Consider the following 22,899-nt stretch of genomic DNA (forward strand, 5'->3'; position numbering starts at 1 on the left):
TCTCATTGTTCACAAGCTTGTCTGAGACAATGTGTTTCTGTGATTTCCGGGTATAAATTGTCCCCTTGAAAGCATTCTAAATCTTTTATTTTTTTTGCTGTAAATTGAAGTGAAGGAGAAATTTATTCTAATTGGAAAATATTGATTAAATAAGCTGACGGCATTTTGAAGGGAAATCAGATTTAAATTATATAATTTTTTTTGGGGGGTAATTAATGGAAAAATGAAAAGCGAGACAAAGAATGAAATCTCTGTTGATGAAATAAAACTGTGTGAAACAGATTCGATTTTTTGAATTTTCAGGTGAAAAAATAGGCTCAAATTTTGTTTGAAAAATTTTACTTGTCAGTAGTAAACTGTTCAAAGATTACTTATCTAAGCATTGGACAAGATATAGTATGAGTGATTAATTACATTCAGTGTATGATAGAACTGGTAAGCATCTTGTGGAACGGAGAAAATTACATTATCAGGATATACAATCTGCTGAGGGAGTTCCAGGGAGCCTCTGTACTCGAGAATGCTCAATCAAAACCCGTTAGCTTGGATCAAATTTTTTTTTATTCCAGTCAAAACATGTGGATAAATGCTCCGTGATTTTATAATTGCTTTACTTGTCATTGAAGACTGTCTAAGACTGGTACCATATAAATTGCTAGACATTTTCTTTGGAACTGGAAAAAAGACCTCTTATTTATTTGAACTGAAAAAAAAAGATGTCGTAGATTTTGCGCAATTTAGAAATGATAAAAGGACAATTTTTTGATGAATTGGACACTATTTTAACAAAATGGGACAGAAGTGTTTTAATAAGAAATAGTGGGAAATTTTATATATATTTATTGACTCAGAGCATTAAATTGTATATCCAGGAATTGGAGAAATTCATTTGGTAATTGGACAATTTGAATAAATGAGGAAATTGTTTGCGAACACATGCATAAAAAACTCATATAGACAAATTGTTGCAGTTCGCGCATGTGTTAGTCATTAAGAACCAAATGTTTTAAGGGATTGGGAAATATTGTGTTTCCATGAAAAAAGACCTGTTGAATCGTGAAATTATGAATTTACAGAAATAATTTGTATATATGTGATTTTTATGACGGATTTTCAGACTCTTGCGAGAGACAGAGAGATTATAGACATTACAAGTATTGCTTCAGTTCCAGAAGAGGACATGCTGAAGTAGATGATTATATGATAGGCAGAAAGTGCTGTACTTTATGATAGACAGAAAGTGTTATTCATCAGATTTGTCATGGAATTAATGAAGTCCTTTGCTTTTTTTCTTTTCATACTTGGTGTTGGATGGACGGCATACACAGATACAAATAAGAGGTAAATATTCTATTTTTTCTATGCTGTAAGCATGATAAAGTAAGGTTTGTATTAAAATGCTATTAATATATAAAGAAGAAAATATAGTAAATTGATATATTTACAGAACGAACTATAGGAAATTAGTAATACACCAGATATATAGTAAAGTAATAATAGTACGCAGAACAGAATATAGCAAATTAGTAATAAGCACAACAAAATAAAGCAAACTAATAATATTTGGAACAAAATACAGTAATTTAGTAATATGCAGAACAAAATAATAGTAAATTAGTATACTGAAATGTAGAAGGTTTGTGTAGTTACCAATATGGGTGCCTTGTCATAAGAATATATTCAGGTCTTAGAAGATTTTTCAAGATGTTTGGACAATTGCAAGGTGGACAACAGCATACATGGGAACTTGAAAACACTCTTTTGAAGGAGCTGGTGATCTGTTACTTGTGACCAGTGATGGTTTCATAGTTCTTTGTTTTGCCACTGGACCACTGATCTCTCCAATAATGACAGTTCATTTAAGTAGTGTCCTTTGTCAAAAATATCACAGTATTTTATTTTTTGTTAGAGTGCGTGGGCATAGTGCAGTTCTCTCAACATCATGTTGATGTAGTCCTGTCAGTCTTTTGTAAATATTTATGTCCCAGAACAAAATTTCTTGGGAAACATTAAACTAAAATGCTTTTCAAGACAAAGTTAAATGTGACAAATGCTTGCTTGCAAAAATATTTAAAACTGTTGTAACGTTTTGTGGAACTGATTGCAATATTATATCTATGATATTGGACAGAGAATATAGACTGACTCTAATAAAACCTTTAAAAATAAAAATAAAAAAAATGGTATATGACAGTTTAGGACTGGCTTAGGTCGATCTGTGTTCGTTTTTAGCATCACATTTTTTTTAAAAACACTTCTCTTTAAAGTTAACAACTATATCACCTATAGATATACTGCATTATTTTAGTATTTTGAAAGTCCTTATACATGTTGAATTAAAAAAAAAAAGATTCACAAAAAAAACAAAAAAAAAACACACGAACTGTACACTGAGAGAATTTCAACTTTTTTCACATTGCTAATTCTTCTTCTTCTTCAAAAAATTTTTAAATTGAAATAAGGGTTCTTGGGAAAATATATACATTTACAGAATTATCATTCATTATCAAGATAGTGTCTGTAGATAGGATAGATTTTGACTGATAAGCATATGGCTGGGGCAGAAACAAGGTCAAATTAATGTCAGATTCTTACCATTTACTTTTGCATTAATTTGACAAGGAAAGCAGGCCACACATTAGATTTGTATAAATGAGAGGAGGATGTTTTAGTATATATATTATATTATATTTGTTTGACATAATAGTGTTATGGTATAAATAAACAAAATCAATTTACATGGTATACACATGAATTGTTTCTGATTAAGTCTGATGATGTAACTTGTAAATATTCTTGGGGGAAAAAAAGGTAAAATTTGAATACATACAATTATGGAAGGCCAAAGTTGCCTGTGTTCAGATAATGTATGATTGCCTGTCACCATTCCAGGTTCATTTTTTACTGGCAATTAGGATCTCGTGTCTTAATTGATCATTTTGGTAATAATAATAATTCTCCTTCCAGACTGTTTAAACCTTACCCTAATTTCTATTAATAATGGACTTGTTCATCTTTCAATTTGGACAGCACCATTAACTGTTAAAAGGGGTGATTACCAAAAATATACAGACTGAATAGTGAACAGTGCAGATCATGACCAGACTGCATGGAGGTGCAGGCTGATCTTGATCTGCACTGGTTGCAAAGGCAAAATCAATTGTGTCCAGCACGATAGGAGAGATCGCCATGACGTCACGCATAAATACCTGTTTATCTGGTGGTGGGTAAAACAAATGTTTTTACATCGTTTGTGTATGGGATCTGAATTTTTAATTTTTAATAACTTTTTCGCTCATTTATGGATTTTAAAAATTCAAAAAGTTTTGAAATGCTTACGATTTTCATATTTTCCCATTTAAATATCTTTTTAAAATGAATAACCGTTTTAAATGACATAAGATTTTAATAGCTGCGTAGCGATCCTCCAAACTTTTTGAAAAAACACTGTAAGTTAAGCGTTCATAATTAATCCATTTAATTTCGAAATTATAATCAAAAGTAATCAATAAATTGCTTGTTTTATACACTTTCCATTGATCAAAAAATTATTGATATTATTTGTGTTTTAAGAAAGTTTAAGCCGTTAGAAAAACATCACTGTTTACAAAAAAACATGGACGCTCGGCGTCTGCCACCCGGTCTTTGTCTTATCAGTTCTAAAAATAGAAAATACAATGGATTTGTTTACAAACACGATCTCTCCTATAAGGGTTAATATTAAAATTCTTAAGACTAGTTACATGGCATGAATTTGTTTTCTTATATAAATGAGAGAAAGCATTTCAGTCTGTCTGTGCTTAAATGAACTACAGTTTTGGTTGTTGGGAGTGCCACTTGAGTGTAGATGTGACTGCAGTGTGTTACTGAAACGGTCTTTTGGGGAGCAGATGTGTAACTGTATTACTTAAAAATGTGTATACCTTTAGAGTACATTTTTCTTGTTGTTTCAGTAAATTTCATGAGTACTTTTGTAAAAATGATGTTTTGTAATGAGGCATAACATGGAGGTAATAAATCACGATGATACAACTGATTGGAATGTATCGGCAACTAGTTTTATGTATTGATTAAGCTAATCATTTACATTCCGCAAATGCTTCACCATAACAAATACATCTGCACCAGATTGAATCAGTTATTTAAGAAAAGGCGCTATAAACCGGCATTATTTTGATATACCAGTATTATGTCAAGTGTTCAGGTTGTAAATTGAAATATTTTGTTATTTCGCATAGGATGCATAACATTTTTGATTTAAATGCTCAGCACTTTTTTCAAGTTCCTGTATTAGACTTGCCACTTAACTGATAATAAAGAAATTAGTACATATTTTTCATTTGGTTTTAATGGAATTTTAATATATTAAAGTGAAAAACAAGTCTACCTAAGAGATGTTTTCAAAGAAGTGATATTGGAAGCAAGATATAGACATTTAAAATGAAAAAAAAATAGTCCCAGGGGCAAGTCTACTGCCATAATCCTCAACTAATAATTTCAGTTTTTCCCCAACACTTGAGCATATATAGACCTGATTAGGCATACTAGTGGAAAGATTACTAATTTTGTTCTTTTTTAATTTTTTGTCTAGGATAAGCTATCTTAGAACAAAGTCTCTTTGTATACATTATTTATGGTAGATATACCATATATAACAAGACTTCTCCTTTTCATCTGTTGAAACACTTGCCAACCATAAGTTTGATCAAATAATCTTTTGCAAATCATATAACATTATAGTATTAGTTTGTCAAAGTTTGAGGGTATTGAAAAACATTTATCGCTGTCAGTTAACGTATTTGATTTAGTTGTAATTGATGACTCTCTTCAAACACGAGCCTTAGCCGTATATTACTACTTTCTAAATTAAGATCCGCATGGACATAAAGAGAAACCCGATTGTTTGCGATAATCCGTGCAATGTGAAAAGTTGCAACAATAAATATTAACACCTTCTTCGACTGAACGGAAATAACTTAACAAATATTCGGCTATTTTAATTTGATTGAAATTTTAAATTTCACTACATTAAATGCGGTGAATAAAATCAGAGGTTGAATCGAGTAAAAAGGATTAATCCATGGGTCTGCTAGACGATAAAGTGTGCATTGTTTTGGAGAATGGAGCATTGTACGGGCTTATCAAAGCCCTCGTATTTATTTAGTTACAAAAATATCATTAAAGCAAGTAGATAAAGCATGTTTTTAGGTGCATTCACAAACATATCACTGGCAGTTATAAACTATTGCTTTCCCTGTCACCCTAAAATCAGGTATTTTGCCATTTTTCCCATGGAGTTTCTGGTATTACACACTGAATTGCGTTTTATATATATATCAATTTTGATGCAATATGTGCCACAATTCAGCGGTACATTTATCTAAAGATAAAACAAACATCTTAAATTTTTAAAAATTCTTTTGTACATACAATATTTAAGAAATGTCCGCATTTTTTATGTCATTAATTTATCAAATGTCTTTGATATAATGGGGCACACAGCATTTCTTTGCACATAATGAAAAACATATTTGGACAATTATAAGCAAGTTGTTTTCATTTAAAGTTCTTGTTAGGCAGTCAACATTTCAGATTATCACAGTTTCTAGTGTATTAAAAATGTCTAGGAGGGCAGATCATGGCAGTAGGTACTCAATTAATACACTTGATAAATTTCATTGGAGACATTTTAACTGCTTTAAAAGATAGAAGCAAAAAGAACTGGTGGTACTAAAAGATGAGAGAGGTCTGCCACCACCAGCAGAGTTTACATGTTCATAAATAACTGTGATTTATAGTGGCAGAATTTCCTTTAAGGGTGCTCTGATAGCCTACTGGACATTTATATCTGTTAAAGTGTAATTTACTGCTCCCAGAAAGCAGGTGCTTTTTCTCAATCTGGCAATTTGTCTTACACTTGATTAATACATGTCTAATTGTGCAGAAAGCACAGTTTTACTGCTACTGGCAAACAGTGGCCATTTTATGACCATTGATTGTAACAACAGCCTTGGTCTCTGATTTTTTTAGGGGTATAAAGGAACCAACTCTTGTAATTTTTAGAACCATTGAATTGTGACACAAGTAAATCATGACAAGGGTAATCAGTCAAAATTTCCATGTTCATTTATTCTTCAGTCTGCACCATCCCTATGGATTAAATGAATGATATTAGATTCTTAGAATTAATAGTTTTATAATGTTATATTACAGATATTTGGGGAAAGAAATATTCCACAAGAATTCTTGTTTTTCATCAAAACTTAATCTCCCAATATTAGTGGAGCCAGATTTCCTTGACACAAGACTTTCATGTTGGCATATTTTGAGATTCGGCTTGATTGAAAGATTCCAAGCATATTCTTCATTAGATAATTTAGTTTTATTCAGAAATTTTTAATATATAGGCCCGACAAGTCTATCTGGAGGACATATTTCATCTCATTTTTTATTTATTATCATTTGTAAGATGCCTTCATTGCTGAAATTCGGATACAAGGAGCATTCCCATGGAATGTTTTGATAGAATATGAGATATCTAACAAAATCAAAGAATATTTTAGAACGATAATATCCTGAAATACTGGCAAATTAAAAAAAAAGATATTTTTAACATCAATCTTTCAATAATCATCATAGGATAGCAAATCTGGAAATCTGGAATGTAGTATAGGTATATAGAGTAGATGCTCTCAGGTACGATAAACTCTGTCAATTTGTGCAGGCCATAAACAAGCCGAAGCACCTGAAGTGCAAGGAGTTTGTCACCTCGGCAGGAGTAGCTCAAGTCACTGTTGCAGTCGAAAGGTTGCATGTTTGGTTCTTGGTGTTTTTCATGACAGTTTGACAGAGGACAGCTTATTATGGAGTCTGAGTTTCTCCCCACTTCTGATTGGTGTGAGGAAGGTGTAAGGTACATGAAGAGAATGTTATGTTTGTTCTGGTATAGCATCCAGGATACTGAATAATAACCACTATAACAAAACCTTAGGAGAGTGTTGAAAAATGGTGTTAAGCAATATTAAACAAACTTTTGTTTCTATCTTAAGATTATTTTTGGAAAATGGTTCAATTATTTGAGAGTGTATTGTAATGTTTCCACAGGGAAATGAGCTGCGCCATGAGAAAACCAATATAGAGCGTTTGCGACCAGCATGGATCCAGACCAGCCTGCGCATCCGCGCAGTCTAGTCAGGATTCATGCTGTTCACTTTCAAAGCCCATTGCAATTATAGAAACTGTTAGCGAACAGCATGGATCCTGACCAGACTGCACGGATGCGCAGACTGGTCTGGATCCATGCTGGTCGCAAACCCACTATGTTGGTTTTCTCATGTTGCGGCTCAAATTTCATTTCTTTAATCTTTCACCATACTCTTGCATACTGCACGTGCAGAAATATGAAATAATTCTTATCAACTGATATGAGTAAAATATTTCTGGCAGAATTAACTGAACAAGATTTTAAGTAACAGAATATGCCAATTTTAAAATCTTAAGATTAAAGTAAGTGCATGTTTTTAATTTCTGCATTCTTTTTTATTTTTCCAATGATATTTCAAGACATGATCTTTAGGTGCAGCATTTTATGCCAGTTTTATAATCAGTTTTAATTTTGTAGTCTGATATGATGTGAGATTAAAGCAGTGTATTCTATGGTGGCTGATTTGTGCCTGCCTTGTGTTGGCATCCTGGTGTGAGCACCAAAGCAAAAGACAGGATTTTACCTTTTGGCACCTTGGTAGTTGTGCAAAAACCAAAGTGCATGTCACGTAAAACACTATGGAATGGTTTAATACAGGAAGTATTATGAAGAATTTCATAATTTGAAAATTTAGTAACATAAATGGATGTGGAGGAATATTACTGCAGATTCCAGTCTGCCTTTGCTCTACCAGAATGTGCTTGTACAATATTTGTCATTTGGCATATTGGCATCTTGACAATGGTACCAAATTTGTCATTTTGGCAAAGGGCCATAACAAAAAGTTGGCATGCGTGGTATGCTGTTTAATGGTGCATTTTAAATGTTGTTTTCTTAAAGGCACGTTTCTGCTTTGATGCTTCCTGCATCAATATGGCAAAATGAAAAATCTTGTCCGCTTTGATGCCAAAGCATGGCAGCCATAGATTTCCCCAGTTTTTGTACCGTAGTTTTTAAAGGATTTTAAGCAGTCAAGCTTTTGCTCCGTCACTGTACTTAATTATTAAAGTACATCTAAAACTAAAATGAATTAACTTTACAAAAGTAAATAATATTATGTTCTTTGGTAGAATGAGTTTTTACAGCTTAAGTTAATTGCACTGAACAAACCTGACTCCTGCCAATGCTTGTGCCAAATCGTTCATTATGGAGACAGGTTTTAGTCTAATGTCCTCAAGACTCACAGGAACCCAACCCTCCATTATGGAGACAGGTTTTAGTCTAATGTCTTCAAGACTCGCAGGAACCCAACCCTCCATTATGGAGACAGATTTTAGTCTCATGTCCTCAAGACTCGCAGGAATCCAACCCTCCATTCCAGCACTATTTCACCGTTGTTGATATTTATAATTTTGTTAAATCTTCAGAATTAAACAGAATGCATTTGTTTACAAACTCTAAGAAAAACCAGACTCAACCACTTATGATATCATGTTTTATTAAACCAGTGGCATTTCAGAAAAGCAGAAGTTGATATGTAATTTGAATTGACTAAGCGTTTGATTATACTCATAAATATGTTAATTACATCTTGAAATGAAAAGGAATCCTTGTTGATAAGGTGTCAGAAGAAAGCTTTCCCATGACAGGTTTGAGAAGAAAGTTTGCCAGAATGTTACCCCTAAAATGATTAGGGTCAATTACCTTGCTACAGAAGCATGAACACTTTGATTCCTGTATAAATCTACATAGAATGTTTTGCAGGTGTTCCAAAGATTCTTTTAGACTCTCCTTTCTGGTCACAGTTATGTAATACAGCTGCAGTTTGTGGTTTGCCATAATGTTCTTTGTGTGGCACAGTTTGCATACTTTCTGAAACTGAATTTTCGACTGTTAGAATCAGATATTTAAAGTCAGTCAAAGTATTACAAAGTGCTAAGCACATTCATCAAATAGTATGGCTGTTGTCAGTTTAGTTAATACCCACCATTCCTATCCTCCCCTCTTCCCCATTGTATATATATGAAGATAGAGCTTCAAACAGCCTTTTTCGTCACAGATGACCTCCACCTCGGCACTAAGAAGAAACTGACTGACATATTTCAAACAAAGAATTGACATTTCACCTCAAATTAAAATCAGTTAGTCTAATGATAAGTTTGACTGTGCAAATAGCATTGTTCAGCCATCCCCAGCATGAAGTAAAAGTCAGAGCACAGCATGTACTGTAGACGTTGCATCAAATGGACACCTAAAAGCATAAGCTTAGACAAAATATTGAATTTTGAGACAAAGCCTGAATGTTGTTATTGCAATATGACATCATTATGAACACAATTGCATAGATGAATGTCAAAACTGAAATTGGTTAAATCTAATTTGAGAAAATTACAGTACAAATCTCGCCTGCAAAAGGACTTGGATGGAATATTGAAGAGTTAATTATAAATTAAGAATTGAGACTGGTAATTTGGATCTTGGCAAATGACAAGTTTGTCTAGGAGAGAATGACTAATGAATACACTATGAACCCTTACCCTGCAGAATGTCTGTAATGAACTTGTCCATCTTCCAATTTGGACAGTACCATTACCTGTTAAAAGGGATTCTTACCAAAAAGGTACTAGCTGAATAGCAAACAGTGCAGATCATGATCAGACTGCACGTATGTGCAGGCTGATCATGATCTACACTGGTCGCAAAGGCAGAATCAGTGGTGTCCAGCATGGTAAGGGCAAGGCTCAGTTGTTTTACTTTCTTCAAGACTACAGGATATGGTGTTGTCATAGGTTTTATATTCTGCATCGCATCAGTTTTACTTTTAAGAAAGTTTTTCTATAAAAATGCAAATTCTGTAATTTTTGATGTAGAAAAAAGCACATGTGCATTATAACAATTATGGTCCTCTCTTCAAAGTGGAATCTGAATCAGTGGCATTGCTATTTCAGTGTCAAGTCTGCTAAATTAATGTCAAGATTCCAGTTTCATATCTTCTGAATTTTTTTGTCATTTAAATATCAGTCTGACTTCTTCCATGAGCATAAAGATGGTCCACACCACTTTAAGATCAGCTAGTTTTATTTGAGGTGAAATTGGTAGAATGAATCGTTATAACATTTGTTATAGTTACAGCGTAGACATTTTTCAGTTTTCAAAAAAAAACTTTTTTTTGCAAAGTTATTGGCCTTAAAGACTTTTTTTAAATGAATAAGGCTAATGTCTAAACTATTTTTTTTGTGTTGCTGTTTTGATTAATCTCCACCTGTGAAAAACAAAACAACTTTTTTTTTGAAATGTGGGAAACCCATTCCAGTGCTCTAAGTGAACTTGGTGTCCAATCTAATGGTTCTAATGAGGGTTTTAAGTATATGCCATAAAACATTGTAGATTAACTGCTTACACACCTGCTCTAAAATACCCAGTGGAGATCGGAGTTGTAAATCAAAGTGGCTTATAAGTGGCCAGTACTTGAGGTCCATTCAGATAAGTTGTTTATAGGCATGATGATTATTTGGTTATTTTGATTAATCATTTACTGGTCAGGGATAATACATGAGTAGACTTCTAGCATGTTTTCTTGAGGTACTGCAAGTTATTAGCTTTGTAAACAAATGAGCCGCGCCATGAGAAAACCAACATAGTGGGTATACGACCAGCATGGATCCAGACCAGCCTGCGCATCCGCGCAGTCTGGTCAGGCTCCATGCTGTTCGCTTTTAAGCCTATTGGAATTGGAGAAACTATTAGCGAACAGCATGGATCCTGACCAGACTGCGTGGATGCGCAGGCTGGTCTGGATCCATGCTGGTCGCATACCCACTATGTTGGTTTTCCCATGGCACGGCTCAAATATATTTAGTAAAATGGTGGCTAGTTACAGGGCTTTTCTATATTCCTTCCTGTTTGTCTTCTCCCCATCATATAGCTAAAATCGGATTATATAATTAAACTACTACTCCTTGAGTACTTTTTTTGGTATTTCATCATGTTTATTTCCCCAAACCCCTTGAAGAAATGGGCTCTGTTGTTTTACTCATGGCCTGTCTTTGTCAGTTGGTCAGTGGACCATTTGGTTTCCAGTCTATATCTAGAGTATATAAATTTTGGTCTCAAGATGGTCAGATGCTTGTTTGAGGGGGCAGTAAGTCAAGGTCATAGAGACTGTTACCAGTTTCCATGCAGAAACTAAAGTGGAGATGATTGCCTGTGGTCAGTAGATCCCTATTGTCTTGGAGATAGGTCAGAATCACAGTTATCACAGGACTGAAATAGGACAGGCAGTAATAGGGGTGTTTACATGTTATATAAATATCTCTTTGTTCTATTTATTATTGTATTGTTACACTGCAAAATTAGTGATATTCATGGGGGACTAATTTTCGTGGATTTTAATGAAAGAAAATGATTTCAATCAGTAGTTTACAGTAAAACAAAAGATATAAACTCTTTGTTTAGATATAACACTTAATAACTACAGATTGAGTGTATTGACCACCAGTTGACCTGGAACATGGACAATTGTAATTAATTAACAATGATTAATGAGGTAAGGAAGTGTGCATGGAGAACAGCCAATTATTTGTAAGGTGATAATATTCATTTGAACCCTGTATTTATCATAATGACCTTTCTTGGCCAATCAGTGTCAACAGAATGCTTATCAGTGCACTGCCAAATCTAGCTCTGTGATGTGGTTTAGGTTTTGGGTTTTGTGAACTAGATAGTATATATATATTGAGGGAAGATAAATATTTATTAATGAAGAAAGCTTGTTTAAACTCTTTTCTTATTTTTCTATCTATGCAGTGTACACAAGGGATGCCCACTCAAACTCAAGTGTCACTCCCTGCCTTTATTATAGCTGGTATCAAAATTTAAACAAAATATTTGCAATGTTTCATTAAATATTTTTTTTTCACACAATAAATATCATATTGTATGACTTTGTCAATGGAATATATTTATTATATTATTTGCAAGAAAAGATTTATGTTATTTAAAAGCAATCCATTCTAGGAATTCAAAAAGTTTTTTCCTTTTTATTCCAGATTTTGAATTCTGTTTCAGGATGTTTTTAATTTGCTGTTTTTTTGTTGGCAATGAAGCAAATTGATTTGTGAATTCTTGAAAAGCTGTCAACAAATCAGATTGCACATTGATTTCTTTGATAATTTCCCTCTAGATGATTATTTGGATTTGTGAAATTGAAATTGCTGTTTAGTCTGAACAATATAAATTACATTTTCTCTTGAGAGAAATCTATCATTTCCTCTTTAAACATATTATTACTTCTAAATGTATTGAAGATGAAAAGAACAATTTGAACATTACAGTAGGAAGAAAAAAAGGAAAAAGAGGTTGATAAAAACATTGACTGCAATCCTAAAAAATTGCATAGATGCAGAAAACACCTCTATGATAGCATCTCCAATGCAGAAAGTGTTTTTTTCTCCACTGAAAAAGATAAAAGGTACTTTCACTGTTCGGCTTTGCTTATCAGTAAATCAAGAGCCAGCTTATCTGTATGCTTTATATTGAGTGAAGCAAATTGAATGAGAAAACAAGTCAATGTTTGTTTGACATTTAGCAGTGAGTGAAAAATTGGGTACAATCATTTACTATCCTTCTAGTTAATGGTGAGGAAGTGTTCTGATGGATATAAGTCACTCCTTTATTTCAAAACTTTTCCTTTTTTCTGGTTGTACTGTTATATATATTTGTACAATTTTAAATGTGAAAATTGCCAGATTACACAGTGACAGAAAGGTAAAAATGAAATAATGCAACAGCTTATAATGCATCACAACTGATTCTTAAAATGTATGTTTTTAATAATATGAGCTGCGCCATGAGAAAACCAACATAGCTAGTGGCTTTGCGACCAGCATGGATCTAGACCAGCCTGCGCATCCGTGCAGTCTGGTCAGGATCCATGCTGTTCGCTTTCAAAGCCTACTGCAATTAGAGAAGTTGTTAGCGAACAGCATGGATCCTGACCAGACTGCGCGGATGCACAGGCTGGTCTGGATCCATGCTGGTCGCAAAGCCACTATGTTGGTTTTCTCATGGCATGGCTCATATTTTGAAATGAAAAACTACTGTACTTCTCTTAAGAAGACGGAGAAGTGGGTACTTAGTCATGATAATACAAAGCCATGTTTTGTTTTTCTGCACAATAATTACAAACATAGCTATTTTGTAATTAATTCGATAAATCATGTCACTTCATCATTGTTCAGGTGAGTTTTTATAGCATTCCTTGAAGTTATAATTGCCAATTTTTATCAAGTTTCAACTTACTTGAAAATCTGTTTTTTCCCCCCAGATTTAAGCAGTCTAGATGAGAAGTTTCTTAAAACTTTAACTTTTCAATTATTATAAGGTTACATTTTGTTTATTGATCCTATATAACAAAAGTAGAAAGTATGACATATTTTTTCAACAGGATTAAGGTTTACTGATTCCATTTGGCCTTTCGGTCATATATCTAACATATCTCTATTTACATCAGGTTGGCAAAAATATACACAAAGTTCACAATTCTTGCCAATGTTATGATTACTGAGCATACCTTTCCTTTCAAAAATATATGTGGAATAAATTGGGGTAATAAACAACTAGTTTGAATGTAATGTAAAACACTGCTCAGATATCACGGCTTACTCAAGTGTTTCATGTTGTCCCCAATTATTTTCTTTTGGGTCATGCAAAAGCCTGGATAGCTCAAACATTTTGCTGATACCCTATTTGCAACCTCAAGCAATCAGTAACTGTTGTATTTGATTTTGCATAAATTGAAGAGAAAGTTCTTGCATTGACCTGAAGTGCTTATTTAAGTAAGGGAGTTGTCAGAGGAGATTTGTGCTGCTATCACATGAAGGATTTGGACGTACAAACCCACCCGAGTTAAAGAGTCAGATTCCTCCCCATTCCTAAATACATAACAGAATTGGAACTGTACAAATAGAATTTCAACCTTCTGTTACATGTAACTTTGCAGAGAAAATTGCAGCTTCCTCAGACAAATTAGATCAGTATTGTTTTCTTAAATGATTAATTGTTCTCTGAGGTACTTTTAATTGGATTAAATACATGGTTAATTATTCTGGAATGATTTATACTCGGTGCCAGTTGTCTTAAAATAGTTCCGTCTGCATGAGGCTGAAAAGAAAAGTAGCCTTGTACGGAAATAAATTTTAAATTAACAAAAGACGTGAGCTATAATTGAATTATACATTAATAGAGGCATCATCACAGTGCTTCCTTATATTGAAATAATTGTCTTTCATCTCATGTTTAGAAGAGGGTCCCATTGGAAAACCATATCAAATTGAAACAGAACTTGTAATTAAATTGAATCTTTTAATCTAATGCGCATGTCAGACCCAGGACCTTGAGTCCCAAATTTCTTCATTTTTTTTTCATCAGTTTTCTGAGGCTGTTTTCTGAGGCTTTGAAGGTAATGCATTTTAGGGGAAAATTTGCAGCTTTTGCTTTTTGTGATTTTGAATGACAGAGCCATTTTGTGATTGCATTTTCAGGGAAGACAAAAATCTCAGAATTCTTAGCCTGTCAGATTTAAAATAAACATGCTGGTATTTTCTTTTCATACGTTCAGACCTTCCTGCAAAGGCGCTCCACCCTCCAAAAATCTGTTTCATCCGTGTGGTCCTCTGCTAAATGAATTAACTTTGCAGAATCATCCTTGAATCATAATTTCTGATATATAAGTCTTGCATTAATTCATATACATATGTATACTGATTTTATGGAAGAACATAGATATATTTTCCATACTTGATGATGTTTTTTCCAGTTTGCTGGAAAATACATGAATTTGCAGAAGAGAATTCTGTGTCTGATTTGTTGTAGTAATGTTTTGATGTTTATTCCATTCAAGGTTTACATCTTTGATAGCTCATTGATAACATCAGACTGTGTCACCTGTATAACCATGTCAGAAAGATAATCATCTGAAAAAATAGAGAACCAGTCCCTTATCTTTTTTGTAGACAGGAAATACTTATGATTTTTTTCACTAATGAACAACATTTGTAGGAGTTGTTGTCCTTTAGATAGTCACGGTTGCACTACCAGCCTCATGTAGATGGAAATCCAAGTTCTGCATGATAGGTATAGACATGTTGTTAGAAGTACTTTTCCGTTTTGATTAGTCGAGACATTTTTACTGGGCATAGGGTGTCACTGTGTGAAAGGTTCCCACAACAGCCTGCATCCTCATTTGTTTCTAGCATCATTGTGAACATGAAAATGCATTTTGAAGCCTTTGTGATTAGAGGGATTGCAGTATATTTGCTATCTGATGGTGTTTGGAATTGTGGTATTAGTTCGCTCTTTCACTGGCTTGCAGCTGGATAAGAAATTACAGTCATTGTCTTTTGTTCCCTGGTTGAAACCAAATAATGTTTTATGATGTCTGAAATAACAACACTTTGTCTGGCATTGTCTGACACTGGAAAATTTAAAAAAGAAAACAATTTTTTTTTTGTTTTAAGAAATTGAACAGAAGTCATTATGGACCTGAAACAATAAGTGTGAACTACCTTTTACAAGCAGTGATTTAACAGTTGTACAAGCTGTTGTAGAAGTAAAAGTATAAATAAGTATCACCAGGATGAGTATTGTATGGTAGAGTACTGGAAAATCTAGTCAAGAACAACAGACCATTGTAGATTTAGCAGTAGTTACTGGTAAGGACAAGATGTAATTTCGTTACAGCAACAATATCGTTGGTGTAAGAGAAGAGCAGTAGAAATCCTAGTAAACAGCAGCAGACATTTATTGTAATAACAGCAGTTAATGACAGCATACAACAGCAGTAGAAAGTAAGGACAGCAGTGTGACCTCAGCATGAATGTATTTGTTAATTTTTTAATAGAATTGTATTTTTCATTTCCAGGACATCCGGTATATGTCTACCATATAATGGTACCAGATGTGCATCAGTGCTGGGAACCAGCACAGTCTTCCTGAATCTCTCACAACCAACCCCTTTTGAGGACCAAGAAAAGATGGCAGCTGATCTTCTAGACCAAATGTTCAATGTTGAGACAACAAAGACTATACGTGAACGCTGTAATGGTCATGGGGAAAAACTCATATGCAACTATGTTTTTCCGCCGTGTGAAAACTACCTCAATCCAAAACCAGTTCCTTTATGCAGGTAGGTAAGAGTTGAAACAAGGTTTGGAGACATTCTTTTACATCAGCTTAAAAGTGATAAATCTATACTTGTACATATATATAAATATCTGTATAGTTCTTTGCTGACATATATTCAGTAATTTCGACTTCAAGTTGTAACAATGGACCTGTAAACTGGTGGAACTTTTGTCTTAACAATATACATACATGTTCAAATGTGTTCCTTATGCTCGAGGATTAGTGTACATGTGAATTTTTATGCCCCTTGTAGAGAGGCATGTATAAGTAACTGTTCTGTCTGTCACTTTGTTGATTCATCTATTCTTAATTTCATCTGAAACTCTCAGTGATGACTTTAAAATGATTCCAGGAATTCTAAGGAAATTTTACACAGATGTTATTCATCTAAGGTCAAGGTCACGGACAAGCCCACTTATCCTATCCTAATCCAAACACTGTGTCAGGTATGCCTTTTGGGGACAGGCTTTCTCAAATCTATTTTATTGTTTGCATTTCATAATTTGTTGAAACAAAAATCAACAAATTACATTAAATTTCAAAACTAATAACAAGACGTTTATGAATTATGAACAACATATGAGCCGCGCCACGAGAAAACCAACATGGTGGCTTTGCGACCAGCTTGGATCCAGACCATCCTGCGCATCCTCGCAGTCTGGTCAGGATCCATGCTGTTGGCTTTCAAAACCTATTGCAATTAGAGAAACTGTTGGCGAACAGCATGGATCCTGACCAGACTGCGCGGATTCGCAGGCTGGTCTGGATCCATGCTTGTCGCAAAGCCACTATGTTGGTTTTCTCATGGCACGGCTCAATTATCAATTAAATGGCTGCAAAAAAACAAAAAAATGATTGTCTGAAATATCTTACTAATATGCTAACATTTTAATATAAAATTATGGGTGTAATAATATAACATAAATTGTATGTCCTCTTGGTCATTATTACTTTCTAACAGGTCAAGAAAACTCTATATTGAACTCGTATATGTAATAATAATATACTCTTATAATAACAAAAGAAGAAGAGTGTTGTGGGAACTAAAAAATAGTTTTGTCATGATTGTACAATATGATACAATACTGTTGTCATATTTGTAAATCGGATACCCACTTAATGATAATTAAGTATGTAATTAATATACATGTTTAGACATAAAAACAATTAGCAGCTTAAAATGTATTGAGGGTAAATTCAATATTATCTGTTTGTTCGTTATTGTCATACTGTCGCAATATATCTTGCCCTACTATTTTATGTATATTTATGCGAGCAATCACTAGACCTTGAAAACTAGGGTGATTACAGTGTAAGAATGTTATCTACAATTTTAAGAAGTGTAGAACAAAAAAATCAGTGATGCAGATGAGAAGTTTTATATTATGAAGATTCGGTGGAGGTAAAGTACGCTGAACTTTTAAATTCAGCAAGTGGCCTTTGCTATACTAGGGTGGAAACTATAAAATATTTGAATGTTTACTCACAAAAGAAATTTTGGAAACTTCTCAATGCTTGGCTGTGTAAAAAAATATTTTAAATATGCTTTAACCAAAACAATTTTAAGGTACTTGGGTGTAATAATGATGATTATAATGCAAAACATTGTAAACAAAAAAATGGTCAGTGAAAATCATAAATGATTAATTATTTATATATAACTTTATACATTCTTTATATGTCAAATAAATCTTTGTATAACAGAAGCCCGCTCGCTTAGCTCAGTAGGTAGAGCGTCGGTCTACGGATCGCGGGGTCGTGAGTTCGATCCTCGGGCGGGGCATGTGTTCTCCGTGACTATTTGATAAATGACATTGTGTCTGAAATCATTAGTCCTCCACCTCTGATTCATGTGGGGAAGTTGGCAGTTACTTGCTGAGAACAAGTTTGTATTGGTACAGAATCCAGGAACACTGGTTAGGTTAACTGCCCGCCGTTAAAAGACTGAAATACTGTTGAAAAACGGCGTTAAATCCAAAACAAACAAACAAACATATTGTATAACAGAAGCCAAACATCCAACATTTGTTATAAACAGATACTGTGGCAGAAAAATCAAAAGCCTCAACCTTAGTATTTCCAAGTTCCTGTATACTATCTTCAGATACTGTAAAGTACCTTTTTGAGAGGGAGCCTGTTCATTTAAAAATATGAGCTGACTTTTTATTGCAAGTAGTTGGTTATATCAAAGTTCCATATTAAAAAGAGGTCATCAAATGTGAGATAAAACTGGTCAGACTGTAAGGTCACTGCCATGGTCTTCTGAATTTTATGATTAATATGGTGGCCTTACAAATTTTGTCAAAGGTATCATACTGCAGGCTTATAATTATTTACACATGCACAAGCATATCTGTAACATAAACATTACAACACTCGGACTGATAAGCCCTTTAATATAATTTAGATAATGGGAGAAATCCCAAGGGGTGTGGGTACCATGTCATGACCAGTAAATTAAGACAGGATGCTCAATACAATATAGAAAATGGTTTATATTACATTTGATTTAAATATTACTTTGATGTGAGACTTTGCTGTATCATTAACTGGCTAGTTTATGGAAATTGCAATAAACCATGATAATATGAAAAATCATTCCCACACATCATTCCCACCATTATAAGAAGCAGCTTGCTTTTCAAAATATGTCAGCACTGGACTGTTAGTGTAAGGGGTAAGGGAAAAAAGGATTGGATGTGATTTTTGTACTTAAATAACTTACGTTTTAGGTCAATAGGTTTTATGCGATTGTAATTTTTTTTACAAATTTAAGGTATACTGGTCTTAGGAAAGAATCTTTTCATGTGGATCCACTTAGAACACCTTGAAATTTAATCTTCTAAAACATATAAAAAATTAGGATTGAGTGGAAAGGTCAGTGTCCAAAATAGATTATAATCAGAACCATAGAAAAACAGTTTTTTTGAAAGGGGGCCAAATGTCCAACTTTGAATTTAACTCTTCACATTACAAGATCAAAGACTAGAGTTAATTGCGAAAAATGTGTTTCAGAAAATGAAATTATTTTCTCACCAAATCTCTCTTCTTTAAAGGGATGGCTTCAATTCTTGTCTAATGATGAATTTCTATACAGATGGATTATGAATCTGTTAAAATGGACACCTGATGTGATAAGTAAAGAGAAGAATTAGGTATATGAACCAATATATATATGGAAATGTAGGAGGGCCTATTCTGTTAAAGCAGTTGTCAATGACATAAATTCTGTATGATCTCTGAAGCATGGGAGCTAATCTTTACATCAATATTATATACATATCCTCTGTGTGAATGAACTGGAAATCACTTTGATATGTAAGAAAAAAATCTTTGACAATTTGTTTGAAAAGTGAATCACTTTTTTATAGGAAGGAAAATTAATGTAAAGAGATAACTGTATGATGAGGAAATGAATATATTTTGTTTAAGAAGCAATTTTAGATTGCGTACTTATACCTGTTCATTTACATGCTAAATGTCAATATTTAAAATATAAGGTCGTGCTTGTGTATTATTATACCTTTAGGATGACTTTTGATACCTGAAAATGTAACAGAATCTGCAAGATGGGAAACTTATTTTAGGGGAATTTCCCTTAGTTTGACTAGAATATATGTTCAGGACTGACATCCTAGGGTGGTCCAAGGGAATGATCTCATGAGAATGCATTAAGGGTTTGCAGCAAATCTAGGACTTCAAATACATTTCAAAAGCACCATATCTGGAAATTATTTGCAGACAGGGCCTACAAGTGTCTGCGTAGATTTACATCAGTGTAGACATACATTCTGAAAAAAAAATAAAATCAAAAATGTAAAATTGGTTATATATAAAGTTTAATTATTCTACTTAGCAATTGCATTTGTGCCACATCTGTCTAATATATTTCTGTATTGGATGTTGCAGAAGCTTTGGTATGAATCTTCATGTTAATTAAACAAAGGAAAAAGTCCTTTTGCTGCATGACACCCAAGGTCAGCCAACGCTTGATGCAACGCTTCTGCATAAGTTTTGTAGACAAAATCCCTTCCATACGTTTTACGCAGAAAAACAAGCATACAATAAAAATGTTATTTCACATTGTTCTGTACAGTATGAGATATAATTGGACTCGCCTGTGGAAAAGATATTGCCTCATCAGTGTATGACAATATCTTTTTAACTGGGTACTCATCCAGATATAATTGCAATATTTTACAGAACAATTTTATATAACCCAATAATATTGGTAAATGAAATAAGTTTCTCTTAAATAATTGTAAAAGGGGAGGAAAAGCAGTTGAACTCTGTTTTAAAGAATTAATTGTTAGCACTTGAATGCTGCAAATATTTATGCTGTAACTTCTGTATTCCCAGCTCTGGTATATGTATTATACTTGATGTAATCAAAGAGCAACATCTCAAACATGTTGTTAAAACAAGAAATTCTCATTATTTTGCAGTAGATGTAAGCATGTTATGAATTTTTGAAGAGTTACAGAGCACAGTGTAAGACTCATTCCAGCTTAGATTTGAAGAGATTTTTTGTAAATGTGCAATAAAATATAATGATGCTCTTTAAGTTAATGAAAGAAGCCTAAGGAGGTATTAAAAATACATTTGATCAAATACTGTGGCATAAGAAATAATTTCATTGACAGAATTGAATAAGAATGATTTCAGAGAAACAGACCAGAATGATGTCGAGTCCTATGAATTACATGACATAGTAAACCATGCAACACTATACTTTGTTTGTTGGATGTTGGGTCAAAACCTTTGTTCAAGTTGATGTAATGGCATTCATTTCAGCCAGTATTTCTTGTTTACTTGTGCCAGATAAGTAACTTATGACCTTGCCATGATGTCAGATTGGTGGAAGACAGCTCCACATAAGTAATTTACAACCTTCCCATTATTTCGGACTGGTGGAAGGCAGATAACTTGTTCCAAATAAGTAATTTACAACTTTCCCATCATGTCAGATGGGCGGAAGACAGATATTAACTTGTTCCACATAAGTAATTTTCAACCTTCCCAGTATGTCAGACTGGCGGAAGACAGATAACTTGTTCCACATAAGTAATTTTCAACCTTCCCAGCATGTCAGACGGGCGGAAGACAGATATTAACTTGTCCCACATAAGTAATTTTCAACCTTCCCAGTATGTCAGACTGGCGGAAGACAGATAACTTGTTCCACATAAGTTATTTTCAACCTTCCCAGCATGTCACACGGGCGGAAGATATGAACTTGTTCCACATAAGTAATTTTCAACCTTCCCAGTATGTCAGACTGGCGGAAGACAGATAACTTGTTCCACATAAGTAATTTTCAACCTTCCCAGCATGTCAGACGGAGTATGTCAGATGGGCGGAAGACAGATATTAACTTGTTCCACATAAGTAATTTTCAACCTTTCCATCATGTCAGACTGGTGGAAGACAGATAACTTGTTCCACATAAGTAATTTTCAACCTTCCCATCATGTCAGACTGGTGGAAGACAGATAACTTGTTCCACATAAAGTAATTTTCAACCTTTCCATCATGTCAGACTGGTGGAAGACAGATAACTTGTTCCACATAAAGTAATTTTCAACCTTTCCATCATGTCAGACTGGCGGAAGACAGATAACTTGTTCCACATAAGTAATTTTCAACCTTACCATCATGTCAGACTGATGGAATTTTCAACCTTCCCATCATGTCAGACAGGCAAAAGACAGTTCCATATAAGTAATTTACAATCTTCCCATCATGTAAGATTGGTTGAAGGCTGTCTCCATTTGCTTTATCTGTTTGGTATAATCACAGAAAGGAATTGTGTTTTCCCAGGATTTGATCTGAGACTGTTAGTTTGAACAGTTGTACTTTGCTAACCAGGTGGGCTATGAACAAGATCCAATACCTTGTTTACAAGACCTTCACAAGAAGTTTAATCGACGTCATTCAAGTGATGTTGAATTATAGAACCTAAAAATGCCTTTCATTTTCTTCTACATTCTCTGAAATAGAGAACACAAAGGTGTAATCTAGATCACCACACAGGGTAAGTCTTAGGGCTGGAAAAACTCTGATCCAGTCATGCAGTCTTTGTTTTAAAAAGTAAAGATTTCTGCTTAATGTTTCATGTATCTTTTGGCACCTGACATTGTTAGTGTTCCCAGAGCAGACTCTGTGATAATTCTGACAGTATTTTTAGATAGGACAGCTATAATATCATTCTATACACTGCATATTACAGTAGCTGCATTTGCTAGCAGACTAAATGTTACTAAACATAAGGTTAGAGATAGGAAACCAGTTATCTAAATCGAAGTCTTATCTTCATAAACAATAAATCTATTTCCTGTTTTCTGTTAAAGACATATTAAAGCTTAGAACTGATTGTACTTTAAGATTATATATTTTCCAAGATATATTACAATTGATTTATGAACTGATGCCTGAAAATAAATAAAATTGTGTGAAAAATGGGAAGATAATTCTAGATCTGTTCTCAGTAGATCATTTTAGGGTAACAAGTTGTCATTTATATGTAAGAGATCTTGAAAATTGTTCATGTGATATTCCACAAGTTTATTTGA

General features: G+C 33.7%; 1 protein-coding gene across 1 annotated transcript in view; it reads left to right on the forward strand.

Moving 5' to 3' along the window:
• The window catches only part of LOC123524985 (muscle, skeletal receptor tyrosine protein kinase-like), a 92,206-nt gene that overhangs the window by 39,518 nt on the left and 29,789 nt on the right, over positions 1-22,899 (forward strand). Inside the window, exons 5-6 of the mRNA XM_045303646.2 lie at positions 1,329-1,341; positions 16,065-16,328. Of these exons, the coding sequence (XP_045159581.2) occupies positions 1,329-1,341; positions 16,065-16,328 (277 nt within the window). The remainder of the gene's footprint in view (positions 1-1,328; positions 1,342-16,064; positions 16,329-22,899) is intronic.

Source organism: Mercenaria mercenaria, chromosome 3, assembly GCF_021730395.1.
Source record: "Mercenaria mercenaria strain notata chromosome 3, MADL_Memer_1, whole genome shotgun sequence".
NCBI lineage: Eukaryota > Metazoa > Mollusca > Bivalvia > Venerida > Veneridae > Mercenaria > Mercenaria mercenaria.